The 23,801-nt window shown below is 39.4% G+C and overlaps 2 protein-coding genes and 2 pseudogenes across 2 annotated transcripts; all 4 read left to right on the top strand.

Annotated features, from left to right (window-relative positions):
* The first annotated feature begins 9,085 nt into the window (after positions 1 to 9,085).
* On the top strand, positions 9,086 to 9,813 carry LOC121782158 (la-related protein 1B-like). The gene is made up of 4 exons (XM_042179883.1): positions 9,086 to 9,163; positions 9,262 to 9,352; positions 9,444 to 9,518; positions 9,612 to 9,813. Exons 2-4 carry the CDS (start codon positions 9,296 to 9,298, stop codon positions 9,714 to 9,716), a joined length of 237 nt encoding a protein of 78 aa, XP_042035817.1. The 5' UTR covers positions 9,086 to 9,163; positions 9,262 to 9,295; the 3' UTR covers positions 9,717 to 9,813.
* Positions 9,814 to 10,559: 746 nt separating this feature from the next.
* On the top strand, positions 10,560 to 12,919 carry LOC121781790 (annotated as a pseudogene).
* Positions 12,920 to 13,897: 978 nt separating this feature from the next.
* Positions 13,898 to 17,029, top strand: LOC121780633 (annotated as a pseudogene).
* A 2,870-nt stretch (positions 17,030 to 19,899) lies between these two features.
* On the top strand, positions 19,900 to 22,480 carry LOC121780943 (3-oxoacyl-[acyl-carrier-protein] synthase I, chloroplastic-like). The gene is made up of 7 exons (XM_042178605.1): positions 19,900 to 20,056; positions 20,435 to 20,790; positions 20,868 to 21,473; positions 21,544 to 21,657; positions 21,741 to 21,842; positions 21,928 to 21,994; positions 22,104 to 22,480. Exons 1-7 carry the CDS (start codon positions 19,900 to 19,902, stop codon positions 22,169 to 22,171), a joined length of 1,470 nt encoding a protein of 489 aa, XP_042034539.1. The 3' UTR covers positions 22,172 to 22,480.
* The last annotated feature ends 1,321 nt before the right edge of the window (positions 22,481 to 23,801 follow it).

Raw genomic sequence — 23,801 nt, 5'->3', positions numbered from 1 at the left:
GAGATGCAGAGGAAGTTGGCGGCTGCTTGTCACCGGGCCGAGCAGGCTGAGGCAAACTTTGAGAAAGCCAGAGCTGCTAGGATTTCGGCCCAGGATGAAGCTCAGTTTGCCAAAAACCAGCTCGTCATCCAGCGAGAGCAGACGAAACGGAGGGATGCTGCTGCCGTGGTTGCCCAAGGAGAGGCTCTCCGTGCTTTCGCGGAGAAACTCTTTCTGAGCAACCAATTTTCGGCCTTTGTCGGTGATCTGCTGAAACTGATGACCGATAAAGCCGAGCAGGGTCCCGAAGTCATCCTGCCGCTGTACGGCCGAGAGATAGCAGCTCGGCTTCAGAGTCTGCCGGTGCTTGAGGAGCTTGCTTCGTCCTCGGTCCTGCTTTCTGCAGACCAAGTTCGTAGTTGCCGAGCTGACCGCGATGAGAACATGGAGGCTATCTTTGCCTCCATAGGGTCAGTTTCACCCGCTCCAATTTTCCATGGAGAGGGTGAGACCGAGCAGCATGAGCGGCAGACCGGCGATGAGCAGGCCGAGCAGGAGGCGCAGCAGATCGGCTACGGTGGCGCCGAGCAGGCTGGGGAGAGCAGGGAGGCCGAGGCTGAAGCTGAAGCAGACAAGGAGAAGGAAGCTGAACCTCACCGAGAAGGCGGAGACGAAGCTGGCGGAGTATGATTTCGTCTCCCTTCTCTTAGTTTAGTTTCTTCCTTCTTGTAAAACGGCCTTGAAGCCCTTGTGTAGAAAATTTTTTTTCTTATGAATGAAAAAATTCTTCTTTCTGCTCTTGTGTCTTCGTATAGCCTTTCGTACTCTCTTTTACTCGTGTTGTGGTTTACTACCTGCTCAGTAATCTGAAATGCCGAACTGACATAGCTGCTTTATATTCTGAACTCTTAAGGAGCTGGAGGTACTTCACTGGAAGCGGCTGTACTCTTCGGCTTTAGACGAAGCTGAGAAAAGAGCCATAGCTGACCAGGTGAAGAATGACGAACTCTTGGCTCGTTCAGTGAAGCTGGAGGCCGACAATAAGGACTTAGAGTCCGAAAAGAAAGATCTGGAGGCCGAGCTGAATACCGCCGTCGCTGAGAGGACTGCGTATGAGGATTTCATCTGCAGGCGCGGGGGAATGACCATCTCTGAAGTTCAGGAACGAGTTGACGAACTGTGGGAGGAATATCATGTACTCCGGAGGAACAATGCGCTGGAGAGCTCGGCTTGCCAACAAGTCGTGAAATCATTGCGGCGCTGGGCTTCTCGGTACGACATCATTCTTTCCCGGCGTCCCTCAATCGAGAGATTCCTTAGGCATTTCCCGTCAACAGATGGTCACACTCCAGCTCAAACCCCTGATTCACTTGCTCAAAACCTTACTCCAAGTCAGCAACGAACTCAGGAACAGCCGGAAACGTCAAGACGAGAACGGACTCAGGAGCAACCGGAAACGTCAAGACAAGGACGGACTGAAGTTCGTAGAGGAGCTGTGATTATGAGTGAGCAAGATCAACAAATGCTTCGTGAAGAGACTCTTCGCCGCCGAGGTGCTAGAGCTTCTCGGGCTCAGGGAAGAGGCGGTAGGTCGATTAGAGCATCTCGTCGACCTGCTTATTCTTCAGCTGCTGAGAACGCCCGAACTCGGCTTCACGAGGATTTTGTGAATAGATGGCTCAACTTTAGCAACCAGGGACAGTAGAATAGTCCTTTGTAATGGCGTAACGCCTTCTCGTAGGGCAGCAGAATTGTATGCCGAACAAGTTTTAATAAATGAAATCTTCATTTCGCTTCTATCACTGCGTATTTACAGCTCAGCGAAAAAATTTCATCGTGCTCGTCCTCGGTCTTATGAAGTAAACTTCTTCGACCGGACTCGTCGTCGGTTTTATGAAGTAAGCTTCTTTGACCGGACTCGTCTTTGGTCTTATGAAGTAAACTTCTTTGACCGGACTTAGTCCTCGGTCTTATGAAATAAACTTCTTTGACCGGACTCGTCTTTGGTCTTATGAAGTAAACTTCTTTGACCGGACTCGTCTTTGGTCTTATGAAGTAAATTTCTTTGACCGGACTAAGCTTGTGTCCTAATTTGGCGAGTTTTATCGCTCGGATCGGACTTTCCCTTGTCCTAATTTGGCGAGTTTTATCGCGTGGATCGGACTTTCCCTTGTCCTAATTCGGCGAGTTTTATCGCGTGGATCGGACTTTCCCTTTGTTGCAGTTCGTTTCAGACGGACTGCTTGTTTCTTAAGCTGAATTGTGGTCTTGTATCCTCCTTAGAAGCTTGGACTCACAATCGTTGGCTTATATATGTTCTAAAAAGGGGATCAGCCTTCGAAGAACAAGATACCTCAGTAACATTTGTAAGAGACGACACGCACATAGACAGACAAAACGCACATAGACAAACAAAACGCACATAGACAAACATGAAACACAAGTAAAAAACAAAGAAAGCACATACCCCTAGGACCGAACTAGACACAAGACTGACTGACCGGACTGTCTCTTATAAATGGAACTTCTTGAGGTTGGAAACGTACCATGTTCGGGGTGCTTGTTTTCCTGACATGTGAGTCAATTTATAAGACCCTTTGCCGAGGACTTCTGGCACCCGATATGGACCTTCCCATGTGGGTTCGAGTTTGCCCAGCTTTTCTGCTCGGCTTACTTCGTTGTTTCTCAAGACGAGATCTCCCACTTGAAATTGCAGCTTTTTCACCCTTTGGTTATAATACCGGGCTACTTGCTCCTTGTACTTGGCTGCTTTTTTGCAGGCCAATTCTCTTCTTTCTTCGGCCAGATCTAGTTCGGCTCTCAGTCCGTCCTCATTCAGTTCTGCTGAGAAATTAAGAGTTCGGGGACTGGGTACGCCGATCTCAACTGGAATCACGGCTTCAGTGCCGTACACCATCGAGTTCGGCTCCGGTGTGACTTCGGTCATTTCGCCTGCCTCTGACTCCGGCTGCTGTGATTGCTATGCTTGATGGTGCCGAGCTGATTGCTCGGCACTTTTAAGCGCAATCTGCAAACTCTTGCTCTTTTTTGATCACCTCGGATGACCGCTATCCCTCCTTTAGTGGGGAAGGAGTTCGGCGAGGAAGCCTCTGATCGCTATGATCGGGCTTCTTTTTGTCTTCTCTAGATGAGCTGTCTAAAGACCGTTTTCGACGGTCTGCCTCATCGGCACGAGAAAACTGGTCCGCAATGTCCCACATCTCTTGAGCTGTTTGCGGACTGCATTCCACGAGCTTTCTGTAGAGAGCTCCGGGCAGGATTCCATTTTGGAATGCCGAAATGACAAGTAGATCATTGAGATCATCTACTTGTAGGCATTCCTTGTGGAACCTCGTCATAAAGTCGCTGATCTTTTCGTCGCGACCTTGACGTGTAGAAAGCAGCTGAGCCGAAGTGATTCGGGCTTCCGCTTTCTGAAAGAACCTCCTGTGGAAAGCATCCATTAGATCTCGGTAAGATCTAATGCTGCCTTGGGGGAGGCTATCGAACCACCTTCTTGCGTTCCCGATAAGCAGTTCGGGAAACAGCTTGCACATATGGACCTCATTGAGACCCTGGTTCACCATATTATACTGATAGCGTCCCAGGAAGTCGTGAGGATTCACTAACCCGTCATAAGTCATCGACGGAGTTCGGTAGTTCTGTGGCAAGGAAGTTCGGGTGATATCGTCCGAGAACGGAGTCTTCAATGCTCCGTACATGGCGAACCCGACATCTCTTCGGTATGGAGGAGATGGAGTTCTTCTGTGATTCCGGTACCGAGGAGGAACAGGAACATGTCGGGGTTGAGGATTCTTCTTCCTGGAAGACACGGCACTACTGCGGTAGTGACTTTCATGTCTGGATGAGGAGGGAGAATCCACCGTTTTCGTCTCCGGCTTTTGGCCCTTTTGCAGGAAAATTAAAAACTCTTCCTGCTTCTCGGCCAAAAACAACTTGACAGCCTCGTTCAAATTGGGCTGCTGGGAAGACTCGGTGCGATGAGTCTTTGAGCGGCTTGTTCCTTCTCCGTGAGAACTGGAAGTAGATTTCTCCCGAGGCTGTTTTCCAGACTTGCGGGCTGGACTAGCTTCCTCATGGTTATCACGAACGGTATTATGGGTGTTACGTGATCTGGTATGCATTTTTTTGGTGGAAGAGGATCAAAAACTCACTTTATCACAAATTTGGTTCTCTGCTTCCCACAGACGGCGCCAGTGATGGTTTGGCGAATTTTTGATGGTGATGAATGCAGGAAAATGCAGATCACGACACAGAGATTTACGTGGTTCGATTTACTGAGGTAAATCTACGTCCACGGGAAGAAAAGAGGGCAGAGTTGTATTGCTTGATCTGTTTTCTACAGCTTACAATACAGACTTGCTATATGATCTTTTATGTCTAGAGAGCTCTCTTTTCCTTCTGATCTAAGTTCTATTTATACATTGAACTAAGATCGTGGCTTGCATCACCACTAACTAGGTCGTGGCTTACATCACCACTAACTAGGTCGTGGCTTACATCACCACTAAGTATGTCGTGGATGTCGTGGAGGTCATGAGATCCTGCATGGGTCCACCACGAAATAGATCGTGTAGTGGAGGTCGTGGAGGTTCTGCATGGGTCCACTATCTCCCAGTTCGGTCGAATACTGAGACCGAACTGCTGAACTATTGCCGAGCAGCTTTTGCCGATCTGAGAGTAGAGCTTGATTGGTCGGCTTTTACCGAGCCGTAGGCTGGGGCCGAACTCTTTGGTAATGCCGAACTGATTGGTCGGCTTTTACCGAGCTGTAGGCTAGGGCCGAACTCTTTGGTAATGCCGAACTGATACTCTTCCTTGGGCTTTGGGCTGATGGGCCGTCACTGCTATTGGGCTTGTTTAGTACGGCCGTCACTGCTATTGGGCTTGTTTAGTACGTACCCCATCATTTACTAATGAAGAATTGAGAGTAAATATATGCAATATTTTTTCACCATTTTCATTGAAAAGGTGCAAATAACATTATTAAAATAACAGTATATCAATCAATCTTAATTTGTAAAATGTTTATGAGTCTTGAGATTAATTCATTCCTTCAAATGGGAATATGATTCATTTTAAATCATACTACTAGAAATAGTTTTGAGAGGATTGTTTCCTTTTTCTTTTTTTTTCTTTCCCCTTTTGGAATGTTGAAGAAGTCTAAATTGGGTGGCTTTCATTTTCTTTCCAGATAATTTCCTTTTTAAGTTATGTTGATAATGCATCTCTATATGTCAGCATATCTTATAGTATATTTGACAATTGATTTTGTCACGCATTTAATGTTCATGTGGTTGACAATATTATACTCCAAAATTCACCTTATTTAATAAGCCGAAAGTGAGAGGTGATTGCAATGAGGGGACAGGGACACCTTGCACTTTCCTTATGAAATTGTTAGAGTTGACATTGCCACAAATAAATATACTAGACAATTTAAATTTTATTTGAAATTCGTAGCCATACATTTATGAAGCAACTTTCACCTTTAGGAACCAGAACCCAACTTTCAAGTAACAATATGCAAGTCAATTTCACTCTAGCATATGAAAGACATATAGAGAATTGAGGCCCCTAATATTTTTTAATCAAATTTCATTATTTAAAATGGTCTTTGAATCGCATCTTCATATTAAATGTAAAATGTACAATATTGATTTTGTTTTGAGGGATCCAACTCCCATTGAAAGTAAATGCTGGCTGGAATTTTCAAGGTATGGAGTATCATCACGTTCTAATAAATGAAATACTATATTTTTAAATTGCATTGAACAATCTCTCACAATAAAATACATCACTCGTTCTTAATCACTATTTATTAAAAATAATGATTTGAGCCAATTGGATAGTGGGTATAGCCAAGACGAGAATAAACAAAAAGAATCGATAATGCCATATCCATCAAGGTACTTTGAAATAATTGAATGAACAATTACATAAAGCTCTCTATGATGATTAACCGAGAACGACAGAGAAGGAGCATGAACTGTAGAGCGGAAACGTACCTTGATCCATAACGAATTGAAAGGCGGAATTGCTTTGCAGCGGCTATGGATCTTTCAAACTATCAAAGACGTTCTTCACAATAGTCTGGAGGGAGTACAAAGATATCGAATCGTTCTTCTATTCGGTCTCTCAACAAATAGAAAATCACAAAATGGTATCTACATTTATTTCCATAACAAATAAATACATTTTAGCCCAAACTTTAATGTTTATAGGATCACTTTAATTGAGCAACTGAAAGATAGTCATACACATTAAATTAGTCATGTAGAAACCCAAATTTCTAAGTATTAACTTTTTAATATAGCTTTTAATTAGGTAGATATCTCTTTCTACTCATTTCATAATGCAGGTTTTTAATATAGCTTTTAATTAGGTAGATGTCTCTTTCTACTCATTTCAGGTATGTTGACTTTGACTTATATAATCGTATTAATGTCATCAGCTAGCTAGTGAAGAGTGTCCCTTATAAGGAGGACATCCCAATAGTCCAGCCTCAGTTTTTATTCACAGCCCCAAAATTATTGTCCACCGTCCCAAAAATTTGTTTCCGCCACTATGGTGGACACTTCCAATAGCCCCAATCTTTTTTTCATTTATGTTAATTCAATTATAATTAAATTTATCGGAGTATACGTAATTAGAAGAAAACGGTTATACGTGAAGAAATTAAAATTAAACACTAATTTTTCGTCGTATTAAAGTACATAAACAATTATACAACGAAAATTTAATCTAGTGCAAATCACAAAGGTGTTCATACTGTACCGCCTCCCCTACGTGGATAACGGGGGTTATCCACAAAGTAATCAGGCATTAGACACTGGTGCGCACTGACGTGGTCTCGTTGGATGGTCCGCCGATGAGTAATCGCACGAGGGATCGCAGCCTCCGCCTTCTCCGCCAAGCGTGCCGCATCCTCCTGGGCGGCCTGGTGTTGCACTTGTTGAATCAGAGAATTCCACGCGTTTTTCACAAATTGTCTATTTCAGACCACAAATTCAAGTGAGAGAAAGTTTGAGTGATGAAGAGTTGGAATGGTGTGAAAATAATGAATGAAATGGGGTGTATTTATAGGTAAATTAAATTGAATTAAAAAAAAAATTCGCCGCCCACCGGCGCGCCGGGCACCGCCCCACTATAGCCGGTGCGACTATTCGCCGCGTCCGCCCCGGACCGGCGCGTCCTCGCCCCGAAGACTCTGATTGATCGTCCGCCCCAGAAATTTCCTCCGCCTCTGGGCGGACGTGCTCCCCACTATGGATAGCTCGGAGATCGCCCCGGTTGGGGCTATAGCCGCGCCTGGCTTATAGTGGATACCCTAAGCGACCAAATATATATAGCATTATGTAAGACCATTAATTTCTTCATCGACTGACAATGTATGCATTACATTTCAAAATATACTACTCCCTGCATCGATTCCACATAGATGTTAATAAACAATTGTTAAAGTAAGAAAGATAGAAAAAAAAATTAAAGTATTGTTAGTAGATAATGAGTCAACTTTACTAGAGAGTTTTCAAAAATAAAAAATGCATATTATTGTAGGGTAGACTAAAAATGAAAGAGTGCATATTTTTTCTAGGATGAATGTTGTTAATATAATTCTTGTTATAAAATATGAACAAAATGAGTTATAAAAATATATACTCCCTCCGTCCACGAAAAATAGGACACATTGCGAATGACACGAGTTTTAATGTGAAATTGGTAAAGTAAGAGAGGATGGAAAAAAGTAAGATAGAAGTAGTGTTAGTGGAATGTGGGAGTTCCATGTTATTAGTAGAGAGAAGGGGAAAAAATAAAAGAGAAGTTGAAAACTTTCCTTTTTAAATGTGCTCTAATTTTTGTGGACAACCAAAAATGACAAATGTGCTATATTTTTTATGGACGAAGAGAATATAAGCTTATCATTTATTATAAAAAGAAAATGAGATTCTTCTTATTGATAAACAGACCAAAATGATAAAATGAGACTTCTATTGTCGAGCTCGAGGTACTCGTAAATTAGTTAATATTCAAGAAACTATAGGCCCATATAAACTGTTATTTTGGGCTATAGAATTTTGGGGAGAATGGCCGTGGCCCAGAAATTATGTACGAATAGCTGATAATCTGAGTTAGCCCAAAAATTATGTAGAGTTTGTTAAACCTACCAACTAATATGATAATACTGTAATTGCTTTATGTTAACATTCGAATTCAAATATACATCCTAATATTCGTAATCCAATAGTTCAAAGCCTCGTCAATTTAATTAAATAACAATTTTAATAAGGAGCTTCAAGAAAATTATCTGTGTATTGTTAATTTTACGGCACTTGTCAATTTGGTAATTAAGATGTTGGTGATATTTTCGTGTGGATGGTTAAATTAAATATTATTTGATTTATTTCCTTATTCAACTCTATCAATCAATATCTTGTATCCAACTATTTCTTCTCATTGTTTTAATATAAATACACGTCTCCAATATCTTTTAGGAATTGGATTAAGATTCCAATTAGGAATCATTAAACCGAATCTTCAACATTATATATGTAGCTCCACTTGAATCTAACATAACATAACATAGATATCTCTTGTTCGAATATTTGCAACAACTCTGAATAGCATGGATCCTCAATCATCAAGGCCGTCGCTACCACCGCTTCTCATCCCTCCCTACTATCCACCACCACCACCACCACCACCACCACCGCCGACTCCTCTAGTTCCTCGGCCACCAATGCCGCCTTTACCTATACAAAACCCTACTACAACATCACCTCCACCGCCGGCTCCACTAGTTCCTCGGCCACCAATGCCGCCTTTACCTATACAAAACCCTACTACAGCATCACCTCCACCGCCGGCTCCACTAGTTCCTCGGCCACCAATGCCGCCTTTACCTATACAAAACCCTACTACAACATCACCTCCACCGCCGGCTCCACTAGTTCCTCGGCCACCAATGCCGCCTTTACCTATACAAAACCCTACTACAACATCACCTCCACCGCCGGCTCCACTAGTTCCTCGGCCACCAATGCCGCCTTTACCTATACAAAACCCTACTACAACTACCTCCGCCTCCGCCTCCATCTCCTCCTCCGCTATCCCCACTCGAATTGAGGGAAAAGATTCTCAAACAAATCGAATACTATTTCAGGTTTTATTTTATGTTTCGCATTTTTATATCTATTTTTGAGTTTATTTTATTTTACTTTTGCAAGCAATATATAAGTGTTACTCCAACGCTGTCTGCAGTGATGAGAATCTTCTAAGAGATGATTTCTTGAAAATGAGGATGGACGAGAATGGATGGGTTCCGGTTCAAGTGGTCGTGAATTTTCGACTAGTACGTAGTAACGTCTTATTTTTATAATTTGGGCATGGCTAAATTATTTATATACATAATGACTAATAATCAAAGTTTGATAATGTAACAGATGACTGCAATAACAAGGGATATTCCACTTATTCTCTTCACCATGAGAGGATATTCACAAATCGTGGAAGTGAAGGTTTGTTATTTTTTGTGCTATCTCTTATACATACATATATATTAAAGGAATTAAATATGTTATTGAATATATATGTTTGGTTTCAATTTGTAGGGAAAGAAATTGAGGCGACGTGATACTTGGCACTTGTGGTTAAGTTTTTGGGACAATGGCAAATTCATCTCTAGAAATAAAGAAACTAAATTGTATTTTATCTAACTAACAAGACTTATTTGTAGGGAGTATGTTTTTTAATGTTGAAGTAGAGAAACTAAATAGATGTATATTGTTTGTAATTTAGTTTTGCTGATCAAAGATTTTTCGCTTGTGAGATTTCGACATGTCTCTTTCCACGAGCTTTTAATTTGGTGTTTTTGATCCATAGATAATTAATTATTAATTGAGTCTATATTAATTTGTTTTTTTTTAAAAAACTTCTTTAATTTATTTTTTTAAACCCTAATTCAATATATTGGTAAAACACATCCTAAGTCTTTGTACTTTAATTGTTTATTTCAATTGGTTCTTATACAATTTTTTTCGTTTTAGTAAATCCTTGTACTTTTATATTCGATATATTCCAATATTTATTTAACGAAACTGTTAACTTTTCCTTTATAAAATAACACATCATATGTTAATTATTTAAATATATTCCATTTAATATCTTAATTGGAAAATATGAACATAACATAAATATATAAAAAAAGATAAAAAACAAAATAAAAAAAACTAAAGAATTCCAAATCGTTAAAAGAAATTTGTTGTTTGATTATTTAAAAATTAATTTAGCAATTGATCACCTCTATCGGAAAGAATTTTTATTTTTATGATAATTAGATTCTGAAAAAATTTAAAATAAATCGGAAAAAATTGTGACATCTCCGATTGTCTTATTTATATGACAATATAATCCAAAAAAAATGAAGATATGATTTGAAACAGATTCGCACGTGGAAGTTTCCGCTACTAATAGGGCCCCCACAACCTAACCTCATTAACTAAATTAACTAACTAATTCAATCCAAAATCAAAAAAAAAATTCAACAAATTTCCGTCGCCATAGAATTCCAGTCTCGATTGTCGCATCCTTATTGAAGAACATTGCCGGTTGTGATTTGCGAGCTTTAGACAATGAGAGATGAAGAAACCTCGCAACGTTGATCCGACGAAACCCAACCACAAATCCTCCAGAAATAGGACTCACAAACTTGATTGCGACAGAAAAACCGCCAAGAGAAGCTTCTACGACCTCTCCATCCCTCTCTTCTTCTCCTTCTGGTGTGGCGTTGTCTTATTGCATGCTAAATTTGGCATCACTCGCGGAAATGAAGGTATCCCTTTTTTTATAATCGTAATTTGTCCAAGGATTGATTTTTTTTATTGCGTTGAAATTGACTGAGGAAAGTCCTGTATGAAGGAATTTTGTTGATTAGGGCAAGTCTAATATTTGGGGAATTAGTTAAAGGTGGTTAATTTTTGGCAATTGCAAGTTGTAACTTATGCAATGTTTGGTGGCTGAGATGGGATAATTTTCAGGTGATTTGCTTGCGTGTGGGGGCATGTGTCTCGATGAGAAGTTGCGTAACAATAGTGTTCATGTTTCAGAAACTGGATATGAGAATGGAGTGGTGATGGAGCAAGATGTGTCTGTGATTGTTGAGGATTTCCCGGTTCATCCAAATGTGGAAGACTTGATCAGTGGGGCTAGTGAGCTAGAAGAGCTCTTGTCCATTGTGCTAGGTTATGATTCCTTCACCTGCCAACTCGAACCACACCAAGAGGTCGGGAAAAATCGTGCCAGAAGAAGCACAGAATGGGAGGATTCACTTGACCTACCCGAATCTCGATGAGTTCAAGTACATCTCCTCCAAAGGAAAGATTGGTTCTCCTCGCCAGCTTGTCAACATCACCCACCGCCTTGAGCCCGATGGGACTCCCTACAACTATGCCTTGGCTATAAAGGGGGCGAAAGTGGTTTCTCATAACAAGGAGGCGAAGGGAGCCAGCAACATACTGGATAAGGACGACGACAAGTATCTGAGGAACCCCTGCTCGGTCGGGGGAAAGTATTTCATCATTGAGCTTGCTGACGAGACTCTGGTTGATGCTGTAAATATAGCAAATTTTGAGCACCACTCATCCAATTTCAAGGATATAGAGCTGTATGGGAGCTTGAATTACCCGACTGAGGAGTGGGACACGCTGGGGTCGTTCGTTGCTGCAAACTCTAAGCATGTTCAGTGTTTCAAGCTGCCGGTGCCAAAATGGGTTCGGTATTTGAAAGTCAACTTGTTGAGTCATTATGGCTCTGATTTCTACTGCACACTTAGTGTAGTGGAGGTTTTTGGAGTTGATGCTATTGAACAAATGCTTGAGGATTTTATCATTCCTGACTCTTCTGCTAATGGAGTGTCGAATCGCAATTTGACTGCACTGCCTTCGGCAGTACCAGAACAGAGCTCCAACGCCTCTGCAACCGGTGATGTTGCTCATACTGTTGTGGAGCCTGACGAGGGGCAGCATCTCATTGTTGATATTCCGAAGAAACCGGTTTCTGGAAGCAGCTCGGCTGATCTTCTGCACAAGGGTAGGCAGCTCCCTCATAGCAGAGTGCACGCGGATGCTGCCCTTAAGGTCCTGTTGCAGAAGGTTCGATCACTCGAGTCGAACCTGTCGGTGCTGGAGGACTACATCAAAGAACTTAACAGGAGAAGGGTGGATTATCTGCCTGAGCTCGAAAAGGAGCTAAATAAGTTCTCTACTCTTCTGGAGAAGACAAACTGGAGATGAAAGGCCTCTTGGAGTGGAAGGAGATTATGGTATTTACACATACATGTACACTCCAATGTGCTTTGTTTATTCACTCGACACATTTTTTGTTTTGTTCAGGAAAAAGGAATCCTTGAGCTGGAGTCGTGGAGAACCCTCGTCTCGACACAAATGGGAATCTTGGTCAATCAAAACAACATTCTGAGGTTATTTATTTATTTATTTGTGTATTTTGCCCTACAAACCATGTTTCCACCACTTTGAATTGAATATGTTGTGCAGATTGGATGTTGAGAAGTTGGTGCAAGATCAAGTGAGTTTGGAGAGCAAAGAGCTAGCCATTTTGACGGTGGGCTTTTGCTTCGTGCTCAAGATGATTCTCGAGAGGCTAACGAAGCAGTTTCACTCCCCAGCAGCTGGCCAGTCGAATGGAGGTTGGATTTTAGTTGTCTTGTTCTGTAGTATGACTATGCTTATTCCTCTACTCTACGGTTAGTTTCCTCATTGTTGAGCTCTCCATTTCTTTATTCTTTTGAGTAATGGCTTAATATATAATCATGGATTGCATTTGAGTTTCTGATCATGTAATGTGTAATGTTGAATTTGGGATTGACAGTATTTGATGTGGTTTTGGTATTTGAGTAGTGTTACTCATAGTTTGTTTTGTATACTTTTTTAAGCATGTTTGATGTTGAATATGCAAATGATGTTGTCATAAAAAACAATACTCCCTCTTTTTGCTATTAATCGGCTCGATTCAAGGTTTTAAGAAATGTTACGGAAATTAGTGGAAGATATGTCCTATTTTATATAATAGTTTTATGGGCACGTTATATTACTAATTTTAAAATTATTAACTTTGCTAACTCATCAACACAGCGTATTGAAAATGTCAACACAATATATTGAAATGTCAATAAAATTATGTGTTGACATATTAATGTCATCGTGTTGACATTTTTAATACACTGCGTTGATGAGTTAGCAATTTAAGAAAATTAGCAATTGATCACACCCTATAGTTTTATAATAAAATGTGAGTGAGATAAAGTTAGTCGAATATCGGACCATTACTTAAAACTAGTACCCCCTCCGGCCGGAATTATGAGTCCTATTTGAGTTCGGCTCAAGTTTCAAGAAATATAAAGAAAAGTGGATGGAAAAGATTATGGAATATCAGATCGATTTTTATATAATTTAATTTATAATAAAATATGCGTGAACTGAGTTAATAGAATATGAGGTCTACATGCTATCATTTATACTAAAAATAAACCGGAACTTCTAATCGCGATGAACTAAAATGATAAACCGAGACACCTAACGACAAACGGAGGAAGTGAAAATCAATTGAGACAATTATTTCACACAGGCGAAAATGACAAATTGAAATGGATGTATTATTAATGGTATAAAGATTTTCACAACTAAATTTAATCACTCACTGGTAACATGGAGTAGTAGATATATTGAAAATCATAACCCAATTAAAACATTAAAAAAATAAAGTAAAATAAATTTCAGTTTCAGAGCAGTTTGTGTGTTATTTTGTGATGTTACGAAAATACCCCTGAATTGGTGTCGTATTTGCGTAGTCCTACCCCACCCTTCGACACACCTCAAAAATGGATTCAGTTGCAAAACGACCAATACTTTCTCCCTCCTAACCCCTCTCTTTCTCTCTCCAAATATACAATTGATTAGGGTTTTCAATACAAAGTGCCAAGCTCGAAAAGAGGGAAAAGAAAAAGGCGCTTAGAATTGTACCCCTCCTGAAAAGGGAATTACATGCAAAACCATATTTTTGTCTTCTTGAATACAAGGTAAAAATAGTTAGGGTTTTAACAAATTGGGTTGTTTTTCCTCTTGCCCCTTTCATGAATTGGGAGAATTTCGTCAATCGATGTCACTTCAATTTCATGGTGTATGAATGGATTTTTCGGTTTTCGGGGCCGATTATTCGTCGTTTTTGATAGCCCTAGTAGCAACTATTTCCTGTTTGGTTGTCGCGAGCGCTGTGATTTTCCAGAGAGTGAGGTTAGGGCTGGGTCGTTCCAATCCGAGTGAGGAGTGGGAAATCGGTGGTGGGGAAATGACTGCGCGGATGATTGGAGGTGTGAGTGAGAATGGTGGGGAGAAGGCGGGTGAGAGACAGTCGGGGGCGTCGATGATGGAGCAACTGGTGCCGGAGATCACCACGCATGCCTTGAGTTACTTGGATTATCCGAGCCTCTGCCGCCTCTCCATGACGAATTCACTCATGCGGAGAGCTGCCAATGATGACAATGCGTGGAAGGCGCTCTACCATAAGGTTCGATTTCTTTTCTTTTGTTTTTTATTTGTGAATTGCTCCCTGATGTTTAAGTTGAGGGCTACCTAGTTTAATTGTTGAAATGAAAACAAAGGGGACAAGAAGTCAGAATGCAAGATTTGACTGTGCATTGATGTTATAGGAGCTTAAAGTTGCTTTGAAGCAGTGGTATCTTATTGGCTGCTTAGGAAGCCAATAAATTCAATGATGTGTTAGAAATCATATGGGATTAGATCACGATGCTTGTGCATATCTCCGCATTTTGCTGTTCAACTGTTTAATTGGGATGAATGGCATTTAGTTATTATAGATGAACAAACTATGTCCTATTTATTTTCATTTTTTTACTTTGTTTAAAAATGGAAAACTAATTTTGTGAAATGTCTGAGATGTACAACTGTGTCGGTTACTCTTTGACCTGCTCCCCCCTCTCTCTGTATATGATCTGTATGTATCATTGTTTCTTAAGATTTTCTTTCTTCAATTTTTGTTTTCCATCTGAAGCAGTTAGCAGTTTCATGTGTATTGTTTAATATATGCTTTATTGTAGTTTAGAATTTCTTATGGACTTAAACAAAGGAAAGTGAATCGCTTTTGGCGGGATGGAGGGAGTAGAAAAATATAATTTTAAAATAGATATACTTGTAGTTTTTACGAGCTTATGTTGCTTCTCCTGGTGGAGACCAGAGGGTTTGTTCATATTTCTTGCATTATCTGGGAAATAGAAAAATGTATGTCCCTTGCCAAAGACCAATTCTATAGTCTTGTACACCCCCGCTCTGTCTCTCCCCAGCACATACAAACATCCCTGCTTTCACTGTCAATATTGGCGCATGCACTCTTCACTATTTAAAAGAGAAAATAAAGCTTATTGTCATATTGAATGTTGTAGCTGATAGAGTGTAGTCGCCAATTATATTGTCATCAGCAACTTGTTCTAAATCATAATTGATTTGGAAAATTCACTGGTTGAGCGCCACATTTTGTGCTATTTGTTGTTTATCACAATGTTATGGAGTTATGGTTAAAAATTGCTAACAATAGGTTGTTGCCTTATATGTTCATTGGGATGCTTAAGTTCATATAGTTAAGGACATTGCATAAATATGATCTTATAATTAAGTGAGTGTTGCTTGTTTTTTGTAAGCTGTTATCAATTCTTTATATTATCTTTTGTCTTTCTTCAACTAGGTCTAAGTTTTAAGGTCATTTCTCCATTCATACATAAATAATAATAATCCTCTATACTTATTCTCGCCATTTGGTAAAAAAATTCCACTTCCTCCCATGCAGATTGTAACATGGTTTGCTTAGTGTTCTCTTCCACAAATTTCCTTTTCTGCCTATGCATTTTTCAAGTGAAACTGTATAATACTTCTTCAATCATTCATTTCATGTTTAAATTAGCCTATTTTGCTAATTATGTTGCTTTTTAATTCCTCCTTTTTTGTCTAATAGGATTTTACTTTGGAGCAAGACAATGTAACCCCACCTAATGGGTGGAAAGCATATTACGCTGCTACAAGAGCTGTCGTTACTGTAAATGTTGAATTTTTTAGGATTATCAGGGAAAGATTGCTTCAAGCTATGCGTCAGTTTTGGCTTCATGCTGATTACATCAAGTGTTTTCATGCAACTGGGGAGGCTTTAGTGGGTATGCTGCTTTTCTGCATGGTTATTCAATCTTGGCTATCTTCTAATCATTTGTTTTAGTAAGGGGTGATATTGAATGAGGCTCTTCAGTTTCTGTCATTAGATTGTGCAATAAAAAAGCATGCCAAAATTTTTATCAGCTTACTCACTCATAACTGACTTGATATCTTTGGGTCCCCAAACCTTTAGTTTTCCATTTCAAGACTTCATTTCTGAAGTCTTCTCTGCACCTAACATAGACATGTGTTTGGTACATCAGGTATACACTTGGAGACTTTTAGTTTTGGGCTCTATTCGTTCGTTATGATATCTATGGAACATGATATTTGCATTTCATTATGCCTATAGCTTTGCCATCATGTTAAATCCTTTGTACAAATTCAGCATACATGAGCTTAACACATTGGTTGACTCTGTCTCTAGTTATAATGCAGTGATTGGGAGCTGCAGCTAGCATTTAACTGGGAGAATGTGACTGATTTCCGGATACAAGATGTTAGGGTTCGTGTAATGCCAAGTATGGCTTGGGTGACTATGAAAGCTTATCTTGACATTGGAGCTGGTCCGTTCCATGTGACAAATATATATGAGTTTGCATGATGGGAGATGGTACATGGTGCACCATCACTGCTCGGCGTTGCTGATGCATGGAGGAGGTGGGCATGGGCAACAACTTGTGCATGTGTAAAGGAGGTAGATGGTAGACGATAAGAATCAATCCATGTTGATGATAATGAAACAGATTCATCATAGTTGAAAGAAAGATGTATTGGGGAAATTTTATTTGCTTGCTTTTTTCAATCCCCTCTGTTAATTCTTGGTGCCTAAGTTTCATTGGCTAAATTCTTGGCAAAATACATGCACAGAGAAGTTTGTTTTTCTTCTTATTTAGGTTGATTTTGTAGTTAAGTAGTCATACTATTTCGATTCTTGTATCGAGAAGAACTCTCTTACTATTTCAAAGAGTATGCATCAAATGACTAATCCTCTTTTACATTGGGGTAGTATATACAGTTTGTTGTAAGAAAAAGCAATAGAGTATATAAAACTATCGAATCCAATGGAAATAACAATACTCTTTGTTAAAGAAATACTTCCATTGTCCCAAGTTATTTGAGTTCGATCAATTTCAAGGTATACTTCCATTATCCGAAGTTATTTGAGTTCGATCCATTTCAAGGTAGTTAGTCGATTACTTGTTGGAAAAAAAAATTTATTCTTTGTCCAACTTCATTCTTATTTTAAATCATTTACTACCTTTGTCCTACAAAATTATTTGTATTTTCTATTATGGTATGTCCCATAAGAATATTAGCATTCAATTTAGGAAAAATTATCTCTATTTATTACCATTATACATCAAGTTATTTACAATGTAAACCACCATTAAAATACTAATAATAATATGAGTCATATTATCCACTAATATTACTTTAACTCCTAATTATCTTTCTTATTTTACCAATTTCACAATGAATTGCTACCATCTTTTCATTCATGAGTTCTTAGATCAGCTGACATTTGTATTAGCTTTTGGCTTGTGCTGTGCTCCTATTAAAAGGAATTGATTCCTAAAATCACCTCTTACAATGTAGTAACACACACATTTTGTTCTCTGATATCCTGTTTGTTTCTTATCTGTGTAGTTATCTGACGAGAGAAGATGACACTATCTAAATTTGAAGGGGAGACTCTGGTATCGATTATGGAGCATTGCAGCCAGATGGCAATGAGGTTCCAATGGCCCAAGGTAAATTATTCTACTGCTGAAAGCTTATGTGAATAGCTCTGTACTTACTTTGTTCGTCTTAATCCGTGCACGTAGATTCTTTATTTGGCATATTTCTCTTATTTTTTGTCTCCAGAAACCCTTATGGGCTTGAACGAGTAGGTTTAGTTTAGATGGGGAGTGTAACTTTCTAGTTGACGAAATATCCAAATATGCGTATATATGAAGTAAAATCCCAAACCGTTGCAAGTATAGTTATACTTTTTCCCTTCAGCTGTATGTGTAAGATATGGAATGGAGTGAAGCTAATTCAAGAATACAGACTTAGAAGGAAATGTGGTGAGTATGAACATGGAATATAATGAAAAGGATCTATAAATTTTAGAATATCCTGTCCTGTTACATGTTGATGAAGCTAGGACTTGTTATTTAGTAAGGCTTTGGGATGGACGCAGTCCCTCGGAGCTGACAGTTTGTTTTTTTGGTTGTGAATGGTTATCTCCATTAATACTAAAATCAAGCACACAATTGGCTGGAAGATCAATTGTTGGCATTGCCACGAGACTGGGGTAATTTGAATGCACACTCGACCAGCTTTTCTCTGAATTTAGCTGGTCAGAAACTATAACTGCTTCTTGTTGATTTCTGAAATGTGTACAGGAATAAGCTTGACGGCTGATGAGTGGGCCTCCTTCAAGAAGAATTTACCTGATATAGAGAAGGCCATCAAGATGATGGAGTCGAGGTGAACTACTCGTTTGGTTCATTCCAAATGAACATGTTTTGATCTCCGTCTTTAGCTGCTACTACTAGTGATATCATTAGTGCATATTATATGTCATTTTGCTCTCTAGAAACCCGGTGCGACCCAACGCGGTGGAGGAAAATCTCAACTTTGCCTCGTCCCCGATCATTGAAAGCCCAGCCCTCCCATGGGGACTAAAGCGGCAAGTCCAAGCATTGAAATCCCACCCTACTCTTCCTTAGATAACCAATTGGGATACATTGTCGATGTCCGAGGAGAATCAAAAGCTGCATGAAGAGATCATTGTTTTACTCCGGAACAAATTATTGAGGAAGTAATTTAGGATTTTAAATTTAAGCTTTTATGAATTTTAATGGAGTAATTTTGTTATTTATAGTGTGATTTTTAAATTGGATGGTAATTAAAAAAGAATAAAAACAAATTATATTGTGGTAAGAGCTGTGAAACTACTTCACTTTTTTTTAGACAAATGAAGCCATCTACTTTTTCTTTTTCTTATTTATCTAATTCGTTTATACATGTATCTTCTACATAAATTGATTTAAAAATGAACAAAAATACTAAAATGAAATAGAGTGAATTATATATAACCAGAGTCGAACCGTTGACGTCTTGATCTGTTATATTTTTTGAAGTGTATTCCAAATGAAAAACTTAAATTTAATAGGAGAGGATGGAAATGGAAAATTGATTTTTATCATATTTTACATTTTTAAAACTTAAAAAGTGTTATTCCAAATAGAAATGGAATAGTTAATTTTACGTCTCCGAATTTCCGACAGCGCCGCCTTCTCTTCTCATGCCGAGCTGCGGCGGCGCTCGATTCCGTCGTCTATTTGGGAGCTATCTGTTTATCCATCTCCAGCAAATGCTCTATTTTCTTGTTCGAGAAGTATATATTTATCGATTTGCTGAATGCATGGATACTTTTGGTTGCAAAAATTCAAACTTTGCGTCATCGACATAATTTTTTCACTAATTCCAGTTATTGTTTGTTGGTAGCTGTTTCAGCGGCGGACCCTTCAATTCAGATATTCCCAATTCTAACAAAAAAACCTTCTTTGTTAATTCCATCAACCTCTTCTTGTTTCTCAAGTCCCTATCGTTTTCCAATGCCTTGCTTATATAATTCAGAGTTCCTAACTTTGTTGAGAGAAACTCGTGTCAAAGAATGGCTACCATTGCTTTTGCATCATCTTCCTCTGGTTTGCTCTTTAACAAGAGCAAAGAAACATCACCAAGAAATGGGGCCTCATTGTTTCATTACAACGGCCTTAAAGCGGTTGAAGCTAAGCAATTTGAGGCTAAAGGATTCATCTCCACTTCTGGTATATGTCAATGCCATCATTCCTAATTTTTGGTGTGTATATAAGCAAGGTGTCACAACTTCACTTTTGGGCTCATCTCAATGCGTTTGGTTAATGATTCAAATTGATCAAAGGGGAAATTATGTTCTTTACTCTTATTGATTTTTTACTAACTTGGTCCATATTGAAGTCTAGAACTCTACTTTGGAACTTGATCATTGTATACTGTGCTGTTGTTTTCAGTTGTAGTTTCTCATCTAAGTCTCACATTATCATATTGTTATCTTGTAATGTTAGTTTCTCTAACCTTTGTGTATTCTCTCTTTGCCAATGAGGTTTTTCGATTTACGTTATTGCTGATGTTCTTATTGTGTGACACATTTTGTGTGGGGTGATCAGTGAGAAGCAAAACAATCAAGGCAATGGGTGGTCCAACAGTTTCAGCTCCAAAGAGGGAAACAGATCCTAAAAAGAGGGTTGTGATAACAGGAATGGGTCTTGTTTCGGTTTTTGGCAGCGATATAGACACATTCTATGACAAGCTCCTTGATGGAGTAAGTGGCATCATTCCCATAGACAGATTTGATGCTTCAGAATACTCTGTGAGGTTTGCAGGGCAGATACGTGATTTCTCTTCCACGGGCTACATTGATGGCAAGAACGATCGCCGCCTCGATGACTGCTGGAGATACTGCTTGGTTGCTGGAAGAAGAGCCCTTGATGATGCTTCCCTTGCCAAACCAGTTCTTGACACCGTAAGCATTTTCAACGAATGATGTTACAACCGCCTATTTTAAGTTCGATTCTTGAGTAAATTTGTTTTGAGTTGTAGATGGACAAGACGCATATAGGTGTGCTGGTGGGCTCGGGGATGGGAGGCATCACAGCTTTCAGCAGTGGAGTGGAGGCCTTGGTGCAGAAGGGATACAAGAAAATAACACCATTCTTCATTCCTTATTCGATCACGAACATGGGTTCTGCATTGTTGGCTATCGACACTGGCCTAATGGGGCCAAACTACTCGATCTCAACTGCTTGTGCAACGGCAAACTACTGCTTCTTCTCTGCAGCAAACCATATCAGAAGAGGTGATGCTGATATCATGGTGGCCGGGGGCACAGAGGCTGCGGTCACTCCTACTGGAGTGGGAGGCTTCATAGCCTGCAGAGCCTTGTCTCAGAGAAACACCGACCCTCAGAAGGCCTCCAGGCCGTGGGACAAGAACCGGGATGGTTTTGTCATTGGTGAAGGTGCCGGTGTGCTGGTTATGGAGAGCTTGGAGCACGCATTGAAACGGGGAGCCAACATCATTGCTGAGTACTTGGGAGGTGCCGTCACCTGCGACGCTCATCACATGACTGATCCTCGTGCAGATGGGCTCGGAGTCTCGACCTGCATAGCCAAGAGTTTGGAGGATGCAGGGGTGTCCCCTGAAGAGGTTGGCTTTTGATGAGGCCTAATTATTTTCAACATTAGGTGCTTAATTTTTTTTGTGATGCATTAATTAGGTAAACTATATCAATGCTCATGCAACATCAACACTTGCTGGAGATTTAGCTGAGGTTAATGCAATCAAGAAGGTGTTCAAAGATACATCAGAGATAAAGATGAATGGTACCAAGGTAAATAAAAATGCAGTCTTGACCAACATATATTGAATCAAGATTCCAACTTGCTGAGATTTTGCTATAACTTACATGATTAGTCGATGACCGGGCATGGCCTTGGAGCTGCCGGTGGACTAGAAGCAATCGCAACGATTAAAGCAATCAACACTGGCTGGTTACATCCAACACTCAACCAAAATGTAAAGAACAATAAATACTTTTATTTGTTATGAAATACTACTACTAAAAGTTATTGCATTTCTTGATGCTTGATCATATGTGCAGGACTTGGAAGGTGATGTCACGATCGACACGGTCCCCAATGTGAAGAAACGACACCAAGTTAACGTTGGTATGCCATCTTATCTTTGTAGCTATTATTATGTCAATCAAGTGGTCCAGAACTGGACCATACTGAAATAATGTTATGTGACATGATCAATAATTTGAATCTTTTGCAGCAATATCTAACTCATTTGGCTTCGGTGGGCACAACTCCGTGGTCGTGTTTGCTCCATACAACCCTTGATGAACGCGGTAGAAGCAGCACGCCTTGGTGCACATTCATTATCTATCAATGAATAAGATTGTAACACATGATGTATGCAGTTGGTTTTGGTTTCTTCACTGTTTTTTCAAGTGCAGTCAAATGTTGAAGGGGACAGGATGATACAAATTTTGTTCCTACTAAATCGAAACGTTGCTTTCGTGGTTGGATTCTGGGCATTAGAATGTGATCAAGAATATTAGTTGAAGCACCCCATTGTGTTTTCTTGTTCATAGTTTGCTGTATCTGAATTTTCCAAGTGGGATAAAAATTGGTGAATGGAAAATGAAAGGTAGGGATGTGACAAGATTGGGTGTTTTGAATATCACAGAATCCTGCTTTTGGCATATGTTTCATTTATGTTGGAGTGAAATTTAAATGGTGTTTAGTTTCTTTGAAATAGCTTTTGACATATGCAAAATGTGGAATCCCTCATTACCATTTAACTTGCTAATCAGTCATCATTGATTGTTTTCACCAATAAATTTTGATATAAAAAAAAGGCACAATTAGTGCCCAATAATTCCAAAAATTCTAGTTTTCACCTTCAATATATCTAGACTAAAATTAGTAGTATTAAAAAACAAAAAGAATTACTATCCTTGTGGACAAAATATAGTCTTAGCCGCAAGTTTTAATACAAAATTGATAAAAGTAAGATAAAATTAGAAAGAAAATGTAGTTAAAATATTATTAGTGTAAAATGAGACTCAGTTTATTAAAAAAAAAAAAGCTTACCATAAATAAAGGCTATTTTTATTGAACGATCTAATCCCCAAAATTTATATCATCCGCTACTAAGATTATTTTAGTAGACGAATGTAGTAGCACATGAAATGAGCTGCCAAGTTATTTTCAATATAACAGTAAAATAATTTGCTTAATAATAGAACAAAAATTTCCTTCTCAATAGGACCACCGTCCATAGTGGTGTCTTATGATATATAAACACAATAATAAAGCAAAAAATATACTACACTATGGTTCTTTCGAGCACTAGTTCTACCGATTTGATTTGAGCAAAATCTAGCAAGTGACATAATATAAGTTCCGTGGATAAAAGTCTAAAATAGGTATCAATATTTAGAGCATGCACAACGGTGGACGGACGACGTCCGTCCGTCCGTGCAGCTGGCAAGAACGAGACCCGCCGGCGCTGCTCGCTGCATCGAGCACGTCTGTGCCAGCAAGCAGGCGACGTGGCGAGCAGCAATTGGGCAACGGCATAGCCGTTGCCTTGAATTTTTTTTAATTAAAAATTCGATATTTAATTTTAAAAATCGATAAAAAAATATTTTCCAAATCCCAAAAATATGGCCGTTTTTTTTGCCCGTTTTTCTGAATTTTTTTGATTTTTTTAATTTTATTTTTCCCCAAAATCATCTATAAATACACACATTCATCATCCATTTATCACTTCAAATCATCTCTCATTCATCTCTCATTCATAATTCTCATACAAACTATCTACACCTTCATCTCTCACTCAAAACCTCAAATGGATTTCACCCATCTTATGGCGGAAGCGGAGCGCGAAGAACAAGAATACTACGAACAACACCGTGCCGCTTACGAAGCATATGTCGCGGCGAATACCCCGCTCCTCCTCCTC

This window comes from Salvia splendens, chromosome 20 (genome assembly GCF_004379255.2).
Source record: "Salvia splendens isolate huo1 chromosome 20, SspV2, whole genome shotgun sequence".
Classification (NCBI taxonomy): Eukaryota; Viridiplantae; Streptophyta; class Magnoliopsida; order Lamiales; family Lamiaceae; genus Salvia; species Salvia splendens.
Note: the sequence above shows the minus strand (reverse complement) of the source record. Positions and strands in the feature narration are given on the sequence as shown.